Source organism: Budorcas taxicolor, chromosome 7 (genome assembly GCF_023091745.1).
Source record: "Budorcas taxicolor isolate Tak-1 chromosome 7, Takin1.1, whole genome shotgun sequence".
NCBI classification, from domain to species: Eukaryota; Metazoa; Chordata; class Mammalia; order Artiodactyla; family Bovidae; genus Budorcas; species Budorcas taxicolor.
The window spans coordinates 100,454,280-100,473,976 of NC_068916.1; the positions used below are offsets into that span (position 1 = coordinate 100,454,280).

At 35.9% G+C, this 19,697-nt stretch overlaps 1 protein-coding gene across 1 annotated transcript in view; it reads right to left on the reverse strand.

The window, feature by feature from the left end:
- Positions 1-2,101: 2,101 nt before the first annotated feature.
- The window catches only part of SLCO4C1 (solute carrier organic anion transporter family member 4C1), an 87,784-nt gene continuing 70,188 nt past the window's right edge, over positions 2,102-19,697 (reverse strand). Inside the window, exons 8-13 of the mRNA XM_052643957.1 lie at positions 18,980-19,175; positions 12,577-12,730; positions 8,691-8,881; positions 7,012-7,076; positions 4,377-4,514; positions 2,102-2,262 (exon numbers count right to left, since the gene is read on the reverse strand). Of these exons, the coding sequence (XP_052499917.1) occupies positions 2,102-2,262; positions 4,377-4,514; positions 7,012-7,076; positions 8,691-8,881; positions 12,577-12,730; positions 18,980-19,175 (905 nt within the window). The remainder of the gene's footprint in view (positions 2,263-4,376; positions 4,515-7,011; positions 7,077-8,690; positions 8,882-12,576; positions 12,731-18,979; positions 19,176-19,697) is intronic.

A 19,697-nucleotide genomic window follows, 5' to 3' on the forward strand; every position in this document is an offset into this window, starting at 1 on the left:
AGCATATTGGAGTGGGCTGCCATTTCCTTCTCCAGGGGATCTGTTCAACCCAGGGATCGAACCCACATCTCCTGCATTGGCAGGCAGATGCTTTACCACTCAGCCACTGTGGAAGCCCCACACATAGGATATAGAAAGCCTAAAATCTGCCTTTAGCCTTAGCTCTAAGAAACATTTAAACCCTGGTGACTCATTATAAAGAATCTGCCTCCCAATGCAGGTGACGTGGGTTCAATCCCTTGTCCAGGAAGACCCTACGTGCCACGGAGCAACTAAGCCCATCTACCACCACTGTTGAGCCTCTGCTCTAGAGCCCGGGTCTGCAGTATTTCAGTGCATCCAGGAGGCTATGCTCTGCAAGAAGAGAAGCCCCCCCAGTGAGAAGCCTGAGTACTGCCACTGCAGAGCGGTCCCTGCCCCCAGCAACTAGGGAAACGCCTGAGCAGCCACGGAGACCCACACAGCCGAACTAAAAATAAACAGTAAGCTAAAATGCGTCTGGCTGGGTAGGAGGGAGGCTGCTTCTGAATTGGGAGTACCACGTGTTTGTTCCCCTGTCTACCTTGCACTGTCTCTTTGGTTGTTACACATTTCCTGTTTCTCAAGCACCTGGGTTTTGGCCACCCATTCTGGCTTCAGCCTTTGGTGCTTATGTGTTCCTAGTTTAAGTGGATCTGTCTCTCTGATGAGTGACCCACTGCTCCTCCAATTCCCTAATATTCACGTGTGCTTGCTTGCCTCACTTCAAATTCACTCCTTCTTGCACCTCAATCTATAAACGCTACTCAATTCTTGAATCACCTCTGGCCACCAATTACTACAAAATATAATTCTTCAAAACTCTGTGAATTACTAGTGCTTCTGATCCTGGTCTCCAATCAGGCCTTTACCCATTTCGTTACTCAATAACACTGATTGTAAACAGCTACCTGTTTTCTTAATCAGTAAAGTTCTTGACCAGGTAGAAGTTACTTTTATTGATGTTTACTGATGCATTTCCTCCACAATTCTGAGTACACAAAGTTAGCTGAAGTCTGAGCTGAAAAAATGGAATTATAATGCTATATATGTGAAATACTTAATCTTTAAATAAGCAGATTAGTTAAAAGTAGAGTTTAATGTTTTAACAATAATACATGCCTACTATAAGCAAAGCACTGCTTATGTGCTATAAGTAATATATTAGGTGATCTGTTTTTCAAACGAGAAAAGTTGAGCTACTGAGTATATAAACACTGATCATAGTTCATGAAGAAAGCTTTTTAAAGAAAATCAATAAAATGGACATAAGCCATTTTTTTTAAAAAAAGAAATCTTTTCCTATCTAATTGGCACTTTACTGAACCTGGCACCATCCTGGAACATGGATGACATGGAACTGAATAATACTATCACAGAATAATAAAAATGTTAAAAATCAGCAATATCAACAAATCACTTCCTGGAATTCTTGAGTTAAAGTGAAGTTATGTGTACAGAATGCCAATATTTCTGAATGCACTATGTACTGGGACACAAAAAAGATAATTAACCAACATTCTAGCAGTTCACTAACTGTCTATAATAAATCAAGGACAGACTAGTACATATAAATTTAAAAACAAATAATATTATTTAGATGGTTTTAAATTCATGTTCTTTCAATAATAGTTCTTGAAACTTAGAACTTAGACTAGATATATTTAAATTTTTACACCATGAATTTTCTTAAAAAGGCCAAACTTCTGACAATGATAATTAAAATAAAACAAGTTGTAAGAAGGATAGAAACATCACTTTGGTTTTAAAATATAAACTGATAACTAAACATTGGCTTTTTCTTTCTAGTATTGTTTATTAGCTGAGGATTTCATCTGTATGTGTGTGTGTGTGTGTGTGTGTGTGTGTGTGTTTTGAGGCTTTTGATGTGCTTTGAAGGCACAGGTCTGTTTCTTATATTAAAACAAAAACAAATTCAGAGTTCACACATACGCAGGAAACACATTTAATTATAAAAAACCAATTTCTAAACTATGATTGTCCATATTGGATAGTTAATGCTGCAATGATAACATGCATTCTTACAAATGCAGGCCGATTTTCAATCTTCTCTTTTGCTGTCTCATCCGTCATTCCCTGCTTTGCTGAGATCACATTCTAATGAAACCGTAGTCAAAACTGAATTCTGAGTTTGAAATGCCACATCTTTGACTGATGGTGGCGGTTTATACAAAAAGACTGCAAGTCCATTGAAGAAAACAGTGATAACTTTACAAATAACACCTACATAGAAAAACAATGATTAATCATGGATTTTAGGCTTTAATTATTACAAAAATTGATCCTCATTGAAAATTCTTCATGAATAGAATCTCACTACATAAAGAAACTTTCACTTTCATGTAAAAAAAACGGAGTATACAGGCAATTAGTTTTTTTTTTTTAAACTTTTAAAACTTTAGTAAGAAAGGTGATAGTTTTCAATAGAACATTGTCTACAAATCAATGAATGAGTCTTATTTTTCTAAACAATGAAAATATATAATAACTATTCTATTTTGGGCTATGATTGTACATTCTTCTGGAGAAGGGCATGGCAACCCACTCCACTATTCTTGCCTGGAGAATCCCATGGACAGAGGAACCTGGTGGGCTACAGTTCATGGGGTTGCAGAGAGTCAGACACAACTGAAGCGACTCAGCATAGCATAGCATACATAGCATGTGCATTCTTAACCAAGGAAAGATACTGATAGCTTACATCATCATTGCACCTGAATAAACAGTTGCAACATTTTTGTGTCCATGATGAAAAGTAATTCTAAAAGTAAAAAAAGCTTCAGAGTTCTTAGGAGAAAGTGTCTTTGGGAATATATAATATTCAATACTTAATATTTACCTTTAAGCATCAACTAAAAATATTAAACATTTAGATTCACGTCACAGGCTTCAATTTATTTTCAAAGAACTCTGAGGGTTCTTTGAAAGAATATCACCTTTCTTACCAAAGTTTCAAAAATTTTAAAAGAGGCTCTTTCTCTTTAAAGAAACTAGTTCTGGTCATAGTACAAGCATCTAAGTGCTAACTAAATATATTAAATGACCTCACATTGTAGTTTCTGCAGTAGCTAATTTGTATTAATCATTAATATTTTACTCAAACTGGGTATTTGAGAAACAGAAATACTCTTTGAGCTAAGCATTTCTATATTTAGAGTAATTATAGGTACTATTATTATAATATTTTTGGAATATTTAAAGGTACATATGTTTCTGGTGGAGGAATTCTCATATTTATCACTGAGTAGGTAAAAGAAAAATTAATTATCTACATTTTTGGTCAAAAAGTATAAACATAACCACGTAAATAATTTTTTAACATAAAAATACACTGAATAAAAAATGTTTCTTAACAGGTAAAAGTGATGGGAAGATTAATTTTGCCCATTTTAGTCAATATTTATCATCTCATTGTTTTCCTAGATTTATGTATTTATTTCTTCAGTGGATAATTTATTATTCTGTCATTATAAATTCAGAGAGCATACTCTGAATTTAAACACATGTAGGAGAAATAAGGGGCTTCCCTGGTAGCTTAGTTGGTAAAGAATGCACCTGCAATGCAGGAGACCCTGGTTTAATTCCTGGGCCAGGAAGCTCCCCTGGAGAATGGACAGGCTACCCATTCCAGTATTCATGGGCTTCCCTGGTGGCTCAGACAGTAAAGAATCTGCAGTGCAGGAGACCTGGGTTCAATCCCCGGGTTGGGAAATCCCCTTGAGGAGGGCATGGCAACCCCCTCCAGTATTCTTGCCCTGAGAATCCCCCTGGACAGAAGAGCCTGGTGGGATACAGTCCACGGGGCCACAAGGAGTCGGACATGACCGAGCAACTAAGCACAATTTCTTAGGTTGTTTTTAAAATTTTCTAATTTTATCTACTGAAGGCAAAACGGGTTAAACATCATGGCCAAACTGTTATATCATAAAAAGGTCTTTTAGGAAGTACCTTAGAGCCAAGAATACATCCTGACCTAGGCTATATGTGCTCTCCAAAGCCCAGGTGCTTAGATGACAGTCATTCCACTTTCTCAGAATTCTCTTTTAGCTTTTTGTTATACGTTCCAAAAAAATTTGAGAAAAATTGTTAAAAGAAAATTATATAATATGTGATGCAAGGACAGCTAAAATGTTACTCCCTCCTATCTTGGGCTGTGCCTCACAGACTCTAGGTATGGCCTTTTAAAACATGCTTTGATAACTAATCTCTGCTTTAGGACTAAAGCACAGTCCAACTGCCTGGACCAAAACATGTCAAAACCTAAGTAAGTAACAATAAGATATCTATCTCTTGTCATACTCCATTTACTGTAAAATTATCAAGAAGTCACCACTTACTTATGGCCACTAGCATATAGGCCATCCTGACGTTATTATAAATCCAGCAAGCTCCTTTACTTCCACATTCATTAATATCCCAGAGAATACATGTGCTGTCTATTGTGCTGCCAAATATAATAGGTCCAGGTATGGTGCCTAAAAGAAATCACATGTAAAATACATGAGTGAAAATTATAGTTTACAGTAACAGGGTTTTCTACATATATTTTCTACATAAATGGGAAACAGGTATTAATCTGTCTATCCTACAAATCCATCAGTTCATGTGCAAGTGATAGGAATATAAAGAAACACAGATAAAACATTCTAAAATAATTACACATAATTATTAAATATTTCAATTAAAAATTTTATTTTAATAAACATCTTATTAATCTATATTGATACATTAATAAATATTAATGTATTGGATTAATATTTAGTTAAGGAAATATTTTTGTTCACTGCTTTTCTAATAAATGTCTTTGAAATACCTATTATATTTTTAAAAAATCAAAATAAATATCTAATGCATGGAATAAGTCTTCTAAACTTCAGCATATGTATTATGTGTACATAAATTGCCAACATCTGCTGGATCATGGAAAAAGCAAGAGAGTTCCAGAAAAACATCTATTTCTGCTTTATTGATTATGCCAAAGCCTTTGACTGTGTGGATCACAATAAACTGTGGAAAATTCTGAGAGAGATGGGAATACCAGACCACCTGACCTGCCTCTTGAGAAATCTGTATGCAGGTCAGGAAGTAACAGTTAGAACTGGACATGGAACAACAGACTGGTTCCAAATAGGAAAAGGAGTACGTCAAGGCTGTATATTGTCACCCTGCTTATTTAACTTCTATGCAGAGTACATCATGAGGAACGATGGCTGGAAGAAGCATAAGCTGGAATCAAGATTGCCAGGAGAAATATCAATAACCTCAGATATGCAGATGACACCACCCTTATGGCAGAAAGTGAAGAGGAACACAAAAGCCTCTTGACGAAACTGAAAGTGGAGAGTGAAAAAGTTGGCTTAAAGCTCAACATTCAGAAAACGAAGATCATGGCATCTGGTCCCATCACTTCATGGGAAATAGATGGGGAAACAGTGGAAACAGTGTCAGACTTTGTTTTTTTGGGGCTCCAAAATCACTGCAGATGGTGATTACAGCCATGAAATTAAAAGATGCTTACTCCTTGGAAGAAAAGTTATGACCAATCTAGAGAGCATATTCAAGAGCAGAGACATTACTTTGATGACTAATGTCTGTCTAGTCAAGGCTATGGTTTTTCCTGTGGTCATGTATGGATGTGAGAGTTGGACTGTGAAGAAGGCTGAGTGCCGAAGAATTGATGCTTTTGAACTGTGGTGTTGGAGAAGACTCTTGAGAGTCCCTTGGACTGCAAGGAGATCCAACCAGTCCATTCTGAAGGAGATCAGCCCTGGGATTTCTTTGGAAGGAATGATGCTAAAGCTGAAACTGCAGTACTTTGGCCACCTTATGCGAAGAGTTGACTCATTGGAAAAGACTCTGATGCTGGGAGGGATTAGGGGCAGGAGGAGAAGAGGATGACAGAGGATGAGATGGCTGGATGGCATCACTGACTCAATGGACGTGAGTCTGAGTGAACTCTGGGAGTTGGTGATGGACAGGGAGGTCTGGCGTGCTGCGATTCATGGGGTCACAAAGAGTCGGACACGACTGAGCGACTGAACTGATACGTGTGTGTGTGCATGTAAACTAATATGGATGTTTGAGTATACATATATATATATACTGTATATACATACATACACTGACATGTATGTGCATGGGAGTGTACATGCACAAACACGTTCACACTAACATGTTGAGTTCACCATTAATTGTGCAACTACAGGCAAATCCCTGAATCTCTCAGGTCCTTAATTTATTCATCTAAAAAAGGGGAAAATCAGTCTAGGGGATCTCTAATGTTCCATGCTTTTGGTTTTTGTTTTTATAAACAATCGTAATATTATGTGTATAATATTATATGTAAAATTATACACACAATTAATTATGTGTAAGACATGTTTCTGTCTTATTATTCTTCTTATATCTGGAATCTTAAATTTTGGGGGGCTTAAGTTATTTCTTTCATCAATTTTTAACTAGACACAATATTTACAGTGCAGTTTTTATTGAAACATACAAACTCATTATTTTTCACTGCTAATGCAAGATTATGTCCCAAATGAAGTTAAATACAGGGAGAAAAAGGAATTACAATGACTATAAATAATATTTTATTATAATTTATGTTGGTAGTAGGTTTTATGTCAATAAACAAAAAATTTGTCTTTTACTGTGCTCTATTAGAAATGTGCTGGTGATCATATGTCGTATTTTAAATAAATATAATATACCCTTTAGGGTTATATTTGCGACAGAATTGGAAACAATAGGGAATCAATCAGGTAAAAAGTAAAGTCTATATCTTTTTATGTGATATATAAATACTACATCTTGAATAGTGGAAGATAGTTTTGTTCAAAGACAATTATGTAGTTGTCCATTGCAAATAAACTAATTGTTTTATTGGCACATATTATAAGTAAATAAATTAATAACAGTAAGGAATAAAAATAGTCAGCAGTTACCAATGCCCTTAGAAAAATGACATACCTAATAATCGAAGCAATGTACACTGTATTCCCAATGCTAGAGATCGCTGCCTTTGATTAACACACCTGGAGATATTTAATGCATAGGAAACAAAAAATAGTTGTATAGTATATTTACTCTTTGAGAAAATTCATTTTTATATGAGCTTAGCATTTCCAGATTAAAGTAAACATTATACACAAGAAGTAAACAATTATTTATAACAGCTTATATACAGGTCAACCTTTCTAGAACTGTAAGAGAAGAAAAATTTTATCTAAACTAAAATAGTGCAAATAATACCAAAAAGAGTCAAATGAGTTTTAACAAATATACAGAATATGTAGGAATAACACCAAACATAAAGGAGAAAGGACATTCATTAACCAGACTATTTCTTCTTGACTATTTGATTATTCTGTATGTTACAAGTCACATGACTTAAGTTGCAAGCAAATAATTCTTACTCTCTTACTAACATTGAGACAGAAATTATACCTGTGAGTTACAGTTACAAATTAGAGTCAGTGTAAAACAGTTTTTGATACTCAATTTGATTCCACAATAAGTCTTTTCAGTAATAACTCTCAAAGATGGACGAGATGTGATGTTAGCACACAAGAGAGTTAGACAGGAGATAAAGGAGATCAAGCAGTCTTTAAAAAACAAATATGTAGGTAAATCGTGACATAGATAAAATAGGTGTAATATTAACAGACAACTTAATGTTTTTAGACAAAATCTCTAAAGTTTCCATTTGTCAAAAACTATGTGGAAAGGTAGTGACTGAGTATCAAGATGCAAAGACTGAAGAGGGAAAAAAACTAGTTTGTTAGGAAATATAAAAGAAAGGCTGACGAGCTTATAAAAGGGCAAACAGGAACTATTTTATAGCTCAGATGATAAAGAATCCACATCCCAATGCAGGAGACTTGGGTTCAATCCCTGGGTTGGGAAGATCCCCTGGAGAAGGGAAAGGCAACACACTCCAGTACTCTTGCCTGGAAAATCCCATGAACAGAGGAGCCTGGGGGGCTACAGTCCATGGGGTCACAAAGAGGAGGTTCAAGACGGAGGGGATATATGTACACCTATGGCTGATTTGTGTTGATGTTCGACAGAAAACAACACAATTCTGTAAAGCAATTATCCTTCAATTAAAAAAGTAAATTAAGTAAAATAAAAGAGGCGGACACAACTGAATGACTAACTAACACGCACACAAAAAGAAGGGAGAGGCAATGAGACCGTGCAACACTGTGAAGAGCCCGGCGACAGGCAGCGTTTTTACTGTTTATGGGAAGGTTTACTATAACAGCACCTACTGTATAAGGCAGAATGCCCGTCATTCTGATTCTGACATGTGGAACGCACTGCCATTTCCATCATACTGAAATACAATTGATCATGACCCCAGCTTACAACTGAAGCCTCATTACAGGAGCAGAGAAAATAGCATTGAACAGATGTCAAGCAGGTAACGTTAAGACACTTTCACAACCGTGATCTCATTAAAGCCTCAAACATCTCGGGTTCAATGAGGTAGCTCTTCCAATGCCATAGAACTAATGATCTAGTGAGGGCTGAATTAGTACTGGAACCAAAAGTCAATATAAACCCCAAATGCATCCCTGAGTCCATTTTCTTTTTCATTCAACATGTTGCCTTAGGGATAGCAAATTTCACAATGTAACACATACCTTAGGATGGACACAGTTATAGGAGTACCAGCCATGAAGGTAAAAACTATTGCAGCAAAGAAAATGCCAAGGAATGGGGGCAAGTTTTTACATTGACTTGAACACTTTCCAGCTTGAGCTTCAAGACTAACACTTGATGGAGTAGGTGTTATATCAATTTCCCCTTCAATACATGAACAGTTATAATATACCTAGAAATATTAGACATAAACATATGGAAAGTGCTTATCTTGAAAACATATTTTATCATTGCAAATTAAGTGATTTCTAGATATGGCAAACACTCTTATACAATCTTAATTCAAAAACAGTGATGAGAAACAGTAATCGCCCTTAAGAAATTAAGCAAGTGAAAACAAGGGACCATACTTACAAAGTAGAATACTCTGTATTTGACTTATGTGTCTATGATTTTAATTTGTAATCTGGTGTTGATTCATGTCTTATAAGACAAATTGACAAGAATATAACTATTAGATGATCTAGGGGGCTTCCCTGGTGACTCAGATGGTAAAGAATCTGCCTGCAATGCTGGAAACCCAGATTCAATCCCTGGGTCGGGAAGATCCTCTGGAGAGGGAATGGCAACCCACCCCAGTATCCTTCCCTGGAGAATCCCATGGACAGAGAAGCCTGGTGGGCTACAATCCATGGGGTCACAAACAGTCAGACACAATGGAGTGCTCACACACACACACATTCTAGACTACTTTCAATAGAACTATTCAATTGCTCAAACAGTTTTCCTGCTAATTTTCTTCTTTTCCATTACTATGACACAAAGAAAAGCATGCATTGTGACAATCTCACTGTCTATGCTAGCTTGAAAGAATGAACACAATATAATTTTAACCATTGCCACAGTAAAATTAAATAATACATCACAAGAGTTTGGGAAAAAAAATACTGCTTTCAACAGAACTTTTTACTGTAATTTTCTGAAAAAAGCAAATTGTATCCCTCTTAAGGTGACATATTTACCATAAACAAAAAACGGAAGTTATTACATTATCCTAAAGGCTATTTTACATATAAAAAATTAACTAGTTAATATATGTATACACATATACACATATATATACATGTATACTATAATAGCATGATGTGTTGGAAAGTAAAATGTTTTAAAAATCATAAGTATTGCTTTTGTAGGAAAATAATTCAGGTGTATGAAAAGTGAGGCACAATCATTTTGCAAAGGCTTTTTACATCTCAACTTTATCCTCACTATAAATCTTTTGCTATGTTTAAGGCCACAGTACAGTCAGAGCAGAGCTAGAGAAGTCAAGGTGAATCAGCGCTTCTATTGCCCCGAAGGCCAGAAACCCCTGGGACTGATTCAGGAAACCCAGATGTGGAGGTGGCATTCCTAAAATGACTGTTATGGACTCAGCAACCAGATATACCAAATAATGAAATAATGGAGCCTTTAGAAATATTAAGAAGAAAAACTGAAAACAGTATTTTCTATCCTAATGAATTTTTACAACTCCCTTACATAAAAAAATATACAGTTGCCTATTACTAGCTAGCTGTTAGTTAACATCTGTTTCTGTCATTTAGACCACTGGTACGAAATATATTCTATTTCTGTGAACAAACGTGTACAGTTCTTTATTACATTATTATCAATGCATTTTTGCCTATCTAAAATATTTCATTTAAAAAATCCAGTGAAAAAAATGAGTTGTTACATGGATTATCTGGGCATAAAAAAACCAGGACGAACTGGTTTTTTTGGAAAATAGAAAATTTGGAAGTCAAACTAACTTGTTTTTCTAAAACAATCCCTAGAAGACAATTTACTGTTTAAAACGGTAATGACAATATTTGCTGACAAATACAAATATTGAATTAACCATGTCAAAATGACCAATACCATTTCAGGTGTGCTCTGGGTATTAGAATTTTTTATTTATTTACTTATTTATTTATTCATTTATTTTGGTTTCCTTGTGCAGGATGTTATTTGTGTCTATACATTTTGATATGTGGATAAAACCCTTCCAACAATTTAATTCTTTGTCATAATCTTCTAATTGAAGTTAATCAGTAGCACTTATGGAAATTTTTTGATTATTTTAATATACAGGAAAAAGCTACCTACTTATCTGCTTCTCAAAGGAACCGTTTACCTTCTAGATAGTTCTGAATCTATGATATGTACCATGCTCACTTGTGGAATTTGATTCTTTATAACTGACACAAATACCTAAATTTTTCAACCTGTTTTGAAACTAAAGCCTCCCCAGATGTCCACAGATTTGAAGGTATGATAACCCTCAGTTCTGGGACTTTAAAAATCTTCCTGATGTCTTTCCTAAGTTTTTATAGGAACTTTATGGTAGTGATCTAATTAATTAGTTTTATTCCAAGGATTAAAACTGCACATGTCAATGAAGTCTATGAAATCTGCTATGATTTATCACATTTTTTCTGCCATATTTTCAATATTCTTAGACAACTATTTTTAAATCTAGTAAGCAAAATTTAAACTATTTTTAAATCTAGTAAGCTCCAGGAGTTGGTGATGGACAGGGAAGCCTGGCGTGCTGCAGTTCACGGGGTTGCAGAGTCAGACACGACTGAGCGACTGAACTGAACTGAAGCTAGATAATATGAAAAAAAATGCATATTCTTTCTCACATTCTAGTTTACTCCCAGCAGGAAAATGAAATCCTACATCTCTCCTGAGATAAATGCTCAATGTATTTATCACACACAAAATCATTAGATATGTACACATATGCACAGACATATTTATGTGTGTGTATATATGAACATATAAATATGTATAACCACACACACACAGATATCCATGTTAGTGCTAAAAGAAATATGAATCATTGTTTTGGGGTAAAATGTCCTATAGATATCAATTAGGTCTAACTGGTCTATAGTACCATAACCTCCAATTAAAATAAATAAATTTATATTTAAAAGAAATATGAAGTAATTTTGTGATCTTAAACTTATCTTCATATAGGAAAAAAAAGAATGCCATATCACTAATCCATATTTCAAATAACCAAGACTGTGCTGTTTTGTCATATAATTCTTACGTATCTTATTCATTATAGTCTTTTGTATCATATATTTTCCTCAGATCTTTTCAAAGTTATCACATTATCTGTTAATATATAACATAACCTATTATGTAATACTAGTAATGTGAATATTATTTTTCCCAAGGCTTTTAAATTTAATGAAGATAAAATTTTTAGATTGTAGATGTAGAATAACAAAATTCTATGGAATTTTTTTAAACTGTTTAATTGAATTTAAAATAAATCATATTCAGGTAAGTTAATATGCATTCTAATCCACTACTAAAAGTAACTTTGCACTTGAGAATGGGTTAGTAATTTGTATATTTTTTAATGTGTCCATCGTTTATCAATTAAAAACAAATATTTATTAAGTTTTTATTATATACAACGTACTTAGTAAGAATACGAGAAGTTTCCTGACTTCAAGGGACATACAGTATAGTTAAAAAAAGAAAAAAAACAATGTAAAAAGGTAAATAATATTTCGGAAGTGATGTTTAAAGATGTATGTGAAGAACTGCCATGACGGTAATTGAATCTGAGGCATAAAACGTGGGAGTGGTTGGGGCCTTTTTTAAAAATTAAGGCAAGAACAGCAATGAATTCTAAGTGCATCATGCATTATTGTTGACTGTGGGTACAGTGCTGTGCCGCAGAGCTCTAGAGCTGACTCATTTCGCCCGACTGAAACTTCATGCCTGGCTTCTGAATGGAGGAGGTAGGCCAGGGAGAAGGGACTGGTCGTAGCATAGCTCCACTAGAGGAAGACAGGAGGGCATCCAGAAACACATAAACATACTGCCGCACACGGGAGTAACGGAGCAAACACAAGTTACCTTCGGCTGTCTTTTGGAAACAGACTGTGCACAACCTGCATAGCAGGGAGAAAAATACTGGACTCCATTTCCTCCACAGATGGGATAATAATACGATCGCAGGCAGTTACAGTCAGCATTACAAGGCGCGGTCAAGTTCCCCAGTTTTCCTGTCCTGTCAGCATGAAATAAAAGATGGATAAATTATCTACGTTATAACTTTCAATGAACAGATCAAAGCAAGCATTGCTGTATCCTGCCATTCAGTCATTTATTCATTCACTTAATGCTTATTTAATTAGCAAACAAATAAACAAAATGTCTGCCTTTTCACATAGAGCTTAACTTCTTGTGGAAGAGATGGGAAGTAGAAACAACAGCTATATAATAGAATGTCTGTCAATGTTTTAAAAAACATAGGCAGAGTAAGCAAAGCGGCTTCTCATTTGGTACCAGATAATACATTTTTTTTTTTGGTGGGGATTGAGGAGGTCTGGTTCTGGGGATTGTAAGACGTTCAGCAGCATCCCTGACCTCTACCCAGTGGATGTCAGTAGCATCCCCGTAGCTATGACAACCAAAATGGCTCCAGACACTACCGTATTTCCCTAACATGAAAGACAATGAAGTTGCTCAGTCGTGTCTGACTCTGCGTGACCCCATCGACTGTAGCCTGTCACACTCCTCTGTCCATGGGATTTTCCAGGCAAGAATACGGGAGTGGGTTGCCATTTCCTTCTCCAGGGTATTTCTCTAGGGAACGGGTAAAATGTTAAACCTGGAAGGATGAATACAGTTATAATGTTGAGCATACTCACTTTATCAATGGGAAAACTGAGGCCTAGAGAAATTAATTGACTTAACTTTCTCTGCCATCTAATATTCCTGGTTCCCAGGTTCACTGTTATTCCATCCTGCCTCTTAATAGGAGGCAGCCTCTTTTAAGATATAAAGGGTTACCCTCAGCAAAGCTGGGCTTCCCATGCGGGGCAGTGGTAAAGAATCCATCTGCAGTGCAGGAGACACAAGAAACCGCAGGTTTGATCCCTGGGTTGGGAAGATCCCCTGGAGAAGGAAATGGCAACCCAATCCGGTATTTTTGCCTGGAAAATTCCACGGACAGAGGAGCCTGGTGGGCTACAATCTGTGGGGTTGCTAAGAGCTGGACATGACTGAGCACACATGCATAGACAAAGGTCTTTCTCCAATCCCTTATCTATTTATTCATTTAACGAACATACATTGAGCAAGTGCAAGCCGCTGTCCTAGGAACTGGGACTACAGAGCTGATAAGGTGGTTGTCATCCTCAAAGATTTCACAGTTCAGGAGAAGAGATGGACCAAATGTATACAATAAGACGGTTATAGACTGTGGTTATAGATGTCAACAACATGCATTTTAGATACCTGCGCTGAGGAAGGATGCTTAAAACAAGCCACAGTTTAGGTAAGAGGGTTGAAGGGGTGCTACTCGAGTCTTAAACAGTGAGTCAGTTAGCTGGGTAAATGGGGAAGGTGAAAGGTACTTCAGAGAAGCTGATAAAAGGCATAAGGATGGGAAACAGCATTCTACATTCTATATGGAGAAATATGAATGACGTCTAAGGCAGAGAGTAACAGGAAATCTAGTCGGAATATAGTCATGGATCAGATTATTGAGTGCCTCATGAGCCTTGTTGAAAACAAAGGGCTTTAACTTACTTTGAAAAAGTAATCAAGTATTTTAGACTGAAAAATGACACTGTTAAAAGTACATTTTAAAGAAATAACCCTAGGAGTTACACAAAGTTTCCAGTTACAATACCCCAGGCAATAAGTTATGACAATGTGTAGTAGAACTGAAATAGAATACTGAGGAAAGAAAACAGATTTGAGAAATATTTTGGATGTAGAATCAGTAATACTCGGTGTTTGGCTGACTGGAGATAGGAACCGAATGGAAGAGTTAAGAAGGACTCCTAGTGTCTAACCTGGCATTTTGGCAGAAAAGAACTAGTTTTGGGGAAGAGACGGTGGGTGTGGCTTTATAAATGCATATTAAGATTAAGAGTCCCAAATTCGGTGAAGAAATTTGGTCTGGAGCCAGGTTTCTTAATATCCATTTGCATATGGATGTAGTTGAAACTACGAGAATGATAAGATCAACCATGTAAAGAGTGGGAAGAGTACAGAGAGGTCCTGGGGGTTCATGCATTTCATGAATACATAATGAGCTCCAATTATGTGCAGCCTTGAAGTAGTGGACACAGATCCAAAATAAATAAAGAGATAGAAATAAAGATAGAGAAAGAGAGAAAGGAAGGAAGGAAAAATAATGGAAGTCAGGGGGGAATAAACTTTCCTGCCACCATGAAGCAAAGTTTCTTGCACTGGGGATGAAAAGCATAAATGAGTGATTTATCTAACTATTAGCAGAGAGTAACTGCTATATTGCAGAAAGGTGACACTTAAAGAGTAGGTGGAAAACAAGAAGTTCATACAGGAAATAGATTAAGGAGAAGGACATAAACAGGAAGATCACCAGTGGGGAATCTGAAGGAAAGGGTGATCAAAGAGTCAATTTTAGGTAATCCGTCTGCTTCTTGGAGCCTCTCCTTCAAATCTATTCTACCAGCTGCTGCTAAATTTCTTGATCAAGCATGATTCCATTCATGAAATCAAGCATTGCAATCTCTGCTCTCATCTAGTTCATAATATATATGTAGAAATAAGGTGACAGAAAAACTATCCCTGCAACTCTAGAAATAGTCTCTACACAGTAACTTTTAAATTAAAATATTCTTATAATTCCCATATTATTGATAAATGATTACTAAGAACATCAAAGTTTAAGACAGTCATGTAAACTACCATAGAAACAAAGAAATATAAAATATATTCCTTATTATCAAGGATTAGTCACTGTAGCCTATATATTTGTAAACATTTATTTCATGAAGTGAAGGGGGGACTATTATCAGGAAAATAGCCAATGTTTGTTAAGTTTATGGATTTTTTAAATTTTTAAAATATGTAAAATATTTTATTTTAAAAAATTGAATATTTTAAAATTTTTAATATTAAATATACACAAATTATATTTTAAGTATTTTAAAAATGCACGTAACTGTGTGTTTATACGTATACATATGTAGATATGAAACATGTTTAATCCAAATAGCTGAATTTAATCATTAATGTTTTATTTGAATCCAAACTATTATTCTAAAAATATGCTTCTATAAAAAGCAAAGATTTCCCTAAATCTATTGCAACTCCTTGATGGATATGCCACTTTAAGGTGCTGTTTCAGATAAGCAATGAAATTACAGCTTTAGGCTATAAAGGGAAAAAATATTGTGTGTACTTACTAAGTATAAAGTAAAATGCAAATCACCATAACCAATACTGATTACCAAAACAGACCCAAAGATCTTAACAGATAGATTACCAAGATGATACAGGACAATGGCAAACTTTAATAACTACTAGAGTTCTGGAAATATTCTTTGACAATCTCCTTCCAAGTGAATTTAGTGTTGTACTCATGTGTGTGTGTACTCAGTCGTGTCTGACTCTTTGAGATCCCAAGAACTGCAGCCCACCAGACTCCTCTGTCCATGGAATTTTCCAAGCAAGAAAACTACAGTGGGTTTCCCTTTCCTCCTCCAGGGGATCTTCCTGACCCAGGGATCAAACCTGCGTCTCCTGTGTCTCCTGCATTGGCAGGCAGATTCTTTATCACTGCCTCACCTGGGAAGCCCAGTGTTGTGCTCATATCAAACATTTAATAACACATTTATTTGAAATATTATGAATATTACAAATATCCCCTGAAATGATCAGTATTACTGATCTTAAACTTTGGATATACTGTTATATAGCACTTTGAATGAACCTAACAATAAGCCTAATTCATTAATTCAGTTATAAAAGCTTTCTAATCATCTATGGTTACAGAGCAAAGGATGAAGATTCTTGGCATCACTCTACTAGAAATCCTGCATCTTGACTACCTCTCTTTCTCCCACTCACTAAGGAGGTATTTCTTGAGCTTCCAAGTCTGTTTTATCCATATACTTTTTCTTATGAGTGAGTTTCTTGCATAAGGTTATTATGACTAAACTGTCCACGATATCGGAGAAGGCAATGGCAACCCACTCCAGTACTTTTGCCTGGAAAATCCCATGGATGGAGGAGCCTGGTGGACTGTAGTCCATGGGGTCTCGAAGAGTCGGACACGACTGAGCGACTTCACTTTCACTTTTCACTTTCATGCAGTGGAGAAGGAAATGGCAACCCACTCCAGTATTCTTGCCTGGAGAATCCCAGGGACAGAGGAGCCTGTTGGGCTGCCGTCTATGGGGTCGCACAGAGTCGGACACGACTGACGCGACTTAGCAGCAGCAGCAGCAGCAGTCCACGATATGGACACTTTAATATGCAGGGTACAGAGGTAAATTAAGAATGTAGGGCCACAGAGAAAAATGATCTGACGCTGTCACACCTCTGTTGTGGCTTGGCTTTATCTCTATATTAGTACAATCTACACACACAACACACATCCCATGCATATGAATGTATGTGTGTATGTATGTATGGGTTTTCCCAGATGGCTCAGTGGTAAAGAACCCACCTGCCAATGCAGGAGATGCAAGAGAAATGGGTTCTATCCCTGGGCTGGGAAGATCTCCTGGAGCAGGAAATGACAACCCACTTCAGTACTCTTGCCTGGAAAATTCCATGGACAGAGGAGCCTGGTGGGCTACCATCCCTGGGATCACAAAGAGTCAGACATGACTGAGCACACATACACACACACACACATGTGTGTGTGTGTGTGTGTGTGTGTACTCACTTTTAGTCTTTTCATCACTAAGAATGTGTATGTAATTAAGCACAATCTCTATGTCCCAGATCTTGATATCTCTCCATGACCAGTCCCCACAGACACCTCAAACTGATACCACCTCACTTGCCCTCCCTTCTGAGTAAGCTAAGGATAACTCATTGGGTAGTGACTCTTGTTTAAGGTAGAAAGAACCAGATGGACTCACATCCACATCATTTGTTTGCCAAGGTGATAGAGTAGTAAATTTCTGTACTTCTAAAAGGAACATACAAAAAACTGTGGTTTCTTGGAGCACCTCTGGGTGAAGTTTATGGGTGTCAATTACCCTCTATCAACCTTTCAACCTTTCCAGGTATTTCCCTCTTATGTCCAGACACATGACCTAAGTCCCATTCAAACCGGTGCCTGAACCTAGACTTCACTTTCTAGCATTTATGCTTTGGCTTAACATATTCCTCTGCATTCCCTCTCTCCAAATCTTTCTCTCTCTAACTTTTTGTATACTTAAGAGGATATATTAGCCCTATTCCTCTATTGTGCCATGAAGCCTTACCTAAATCTAAATTAAAGAAACTGAAAAGCTCTCTTTTGAATTCCATAGCCCTTTATATCTCTCAACACCTAACACACTTTTCATTCACTGTTCTGTCTCCCAATCTATGCAGCTACCCAGGAAAATCCTTTAGAGTAGGAATTTTGCTGTAAAAGTCTACCAGAGGAAGCAGTCAATAAATGCTGAATAATGGTAATAAAGCTGAACCAAACACTGCTTTAGAAGATTTGCCATTTTTCATTAATAGAATGACAGACATAAATAGTAGCTAGAAATCATGATAAATGTTATTGACAAACTTTTCTCTCTATTTATGTTATCTGAATCTATATTAATACAGAATTATAGAGTCCCTGACCTGGTGCACCATCCCCTTCAACAGTCTCAAATACATATATTCAAACAATTAAAGCAGTACTGTGGGCTGTAAAACACTCTGCTGAACAATGCCCTGATCCTCTACTTATGGCTTAGGATTTTAAAGCAGAATAAACCAGGCAAAGAAAGATAAAATAGTCAAACCAGTTAAAGGCAGAAACATGTTTATAGGTCAGAAAAATGAGAACTTATTTCTTTAAAACAAACAAACTTCTAAAGTAAATACAATGATTACCATCACCTAGTTCTAGCTTCGTTTTAATTTCTCTCCTGCTCTATGTTCAATCTACCTAATGAAAGAATTTCATCGTAAGGAGTTTCAAAATTTAAATCAACAGGAACATATAACATGAAATTCTCCCTAGGATGCTGAATCCATTATGGACAAAGATTCTGTAATATTGATCTTTGTATCCTTGAGCATAGTACTCAGTACAGAACAGTTGTTCCTCAAATTCTTCCTGAAACTATCCAACTTTTAATATGATATCAATTACTGAAACTAAATAGAAAAACTACATATTCTTACATAGTAAAAGCAGTCTTTCAATTTTTTTTAAAGCCAATTATTCATCATTTTCTTTAAGAAAGCATACACTTAGACATACACACACGGTTTATTACTCTGATATTAACATCAAAAAGCAATGAAATATATTTACCCATTATATGATTCAGACACACCCGCAAATGGCTCATTTTCACAGTTGGCATAAGCAAACACAAAAGTCAGTACAAGTGAAATTACAGATGTGAGCAAAGCAAACTTCATTATGTTTTTACACGTCATTTTGAATTTCGAAACAAGAATGCCACCTAAAATCTGACCAAGAGCAGCTCCAGGAATTAAAACAGTCCCTAATGAGAAAAAAGATACAGACAGTGAGAAAACATACAAGTATACTCAGTAATTTATACCAATAATTATACCATTTTAAAACTATAATTTTTATATATGTGTGTGTTAGTCACCCAGTCAATTTTTATATAATTTTTAATAAAATTTATACCATTTTAACTCAATAGAAAATGGCACCTTCTACTTCCCTCATACCAAAAATTAGAAAACATCAAAAACAAGTACTACTCTGGTTCTAACATATGAAACATTCATGTGATTTAGAAATAATATGCATAAATGAGTTAATAGTCATATTAAAATGAAAGTTAATAAAATTAATGCTTTGAATATTAAGATCAATATGTATATAGACTTTGTAGCTCTCAAATTCATACAACAAATTGTCTCATATCAGAAAATCAGAAACATATCAAAATCAGTATAAACTTCAACAAGTAGCTATCCAAAATTTTTCACTTCCCTGGTGGCTCAGTGGTAAAGAATCTGCCTGCAATGCAGGAGACCAGGGTTCAATCCCT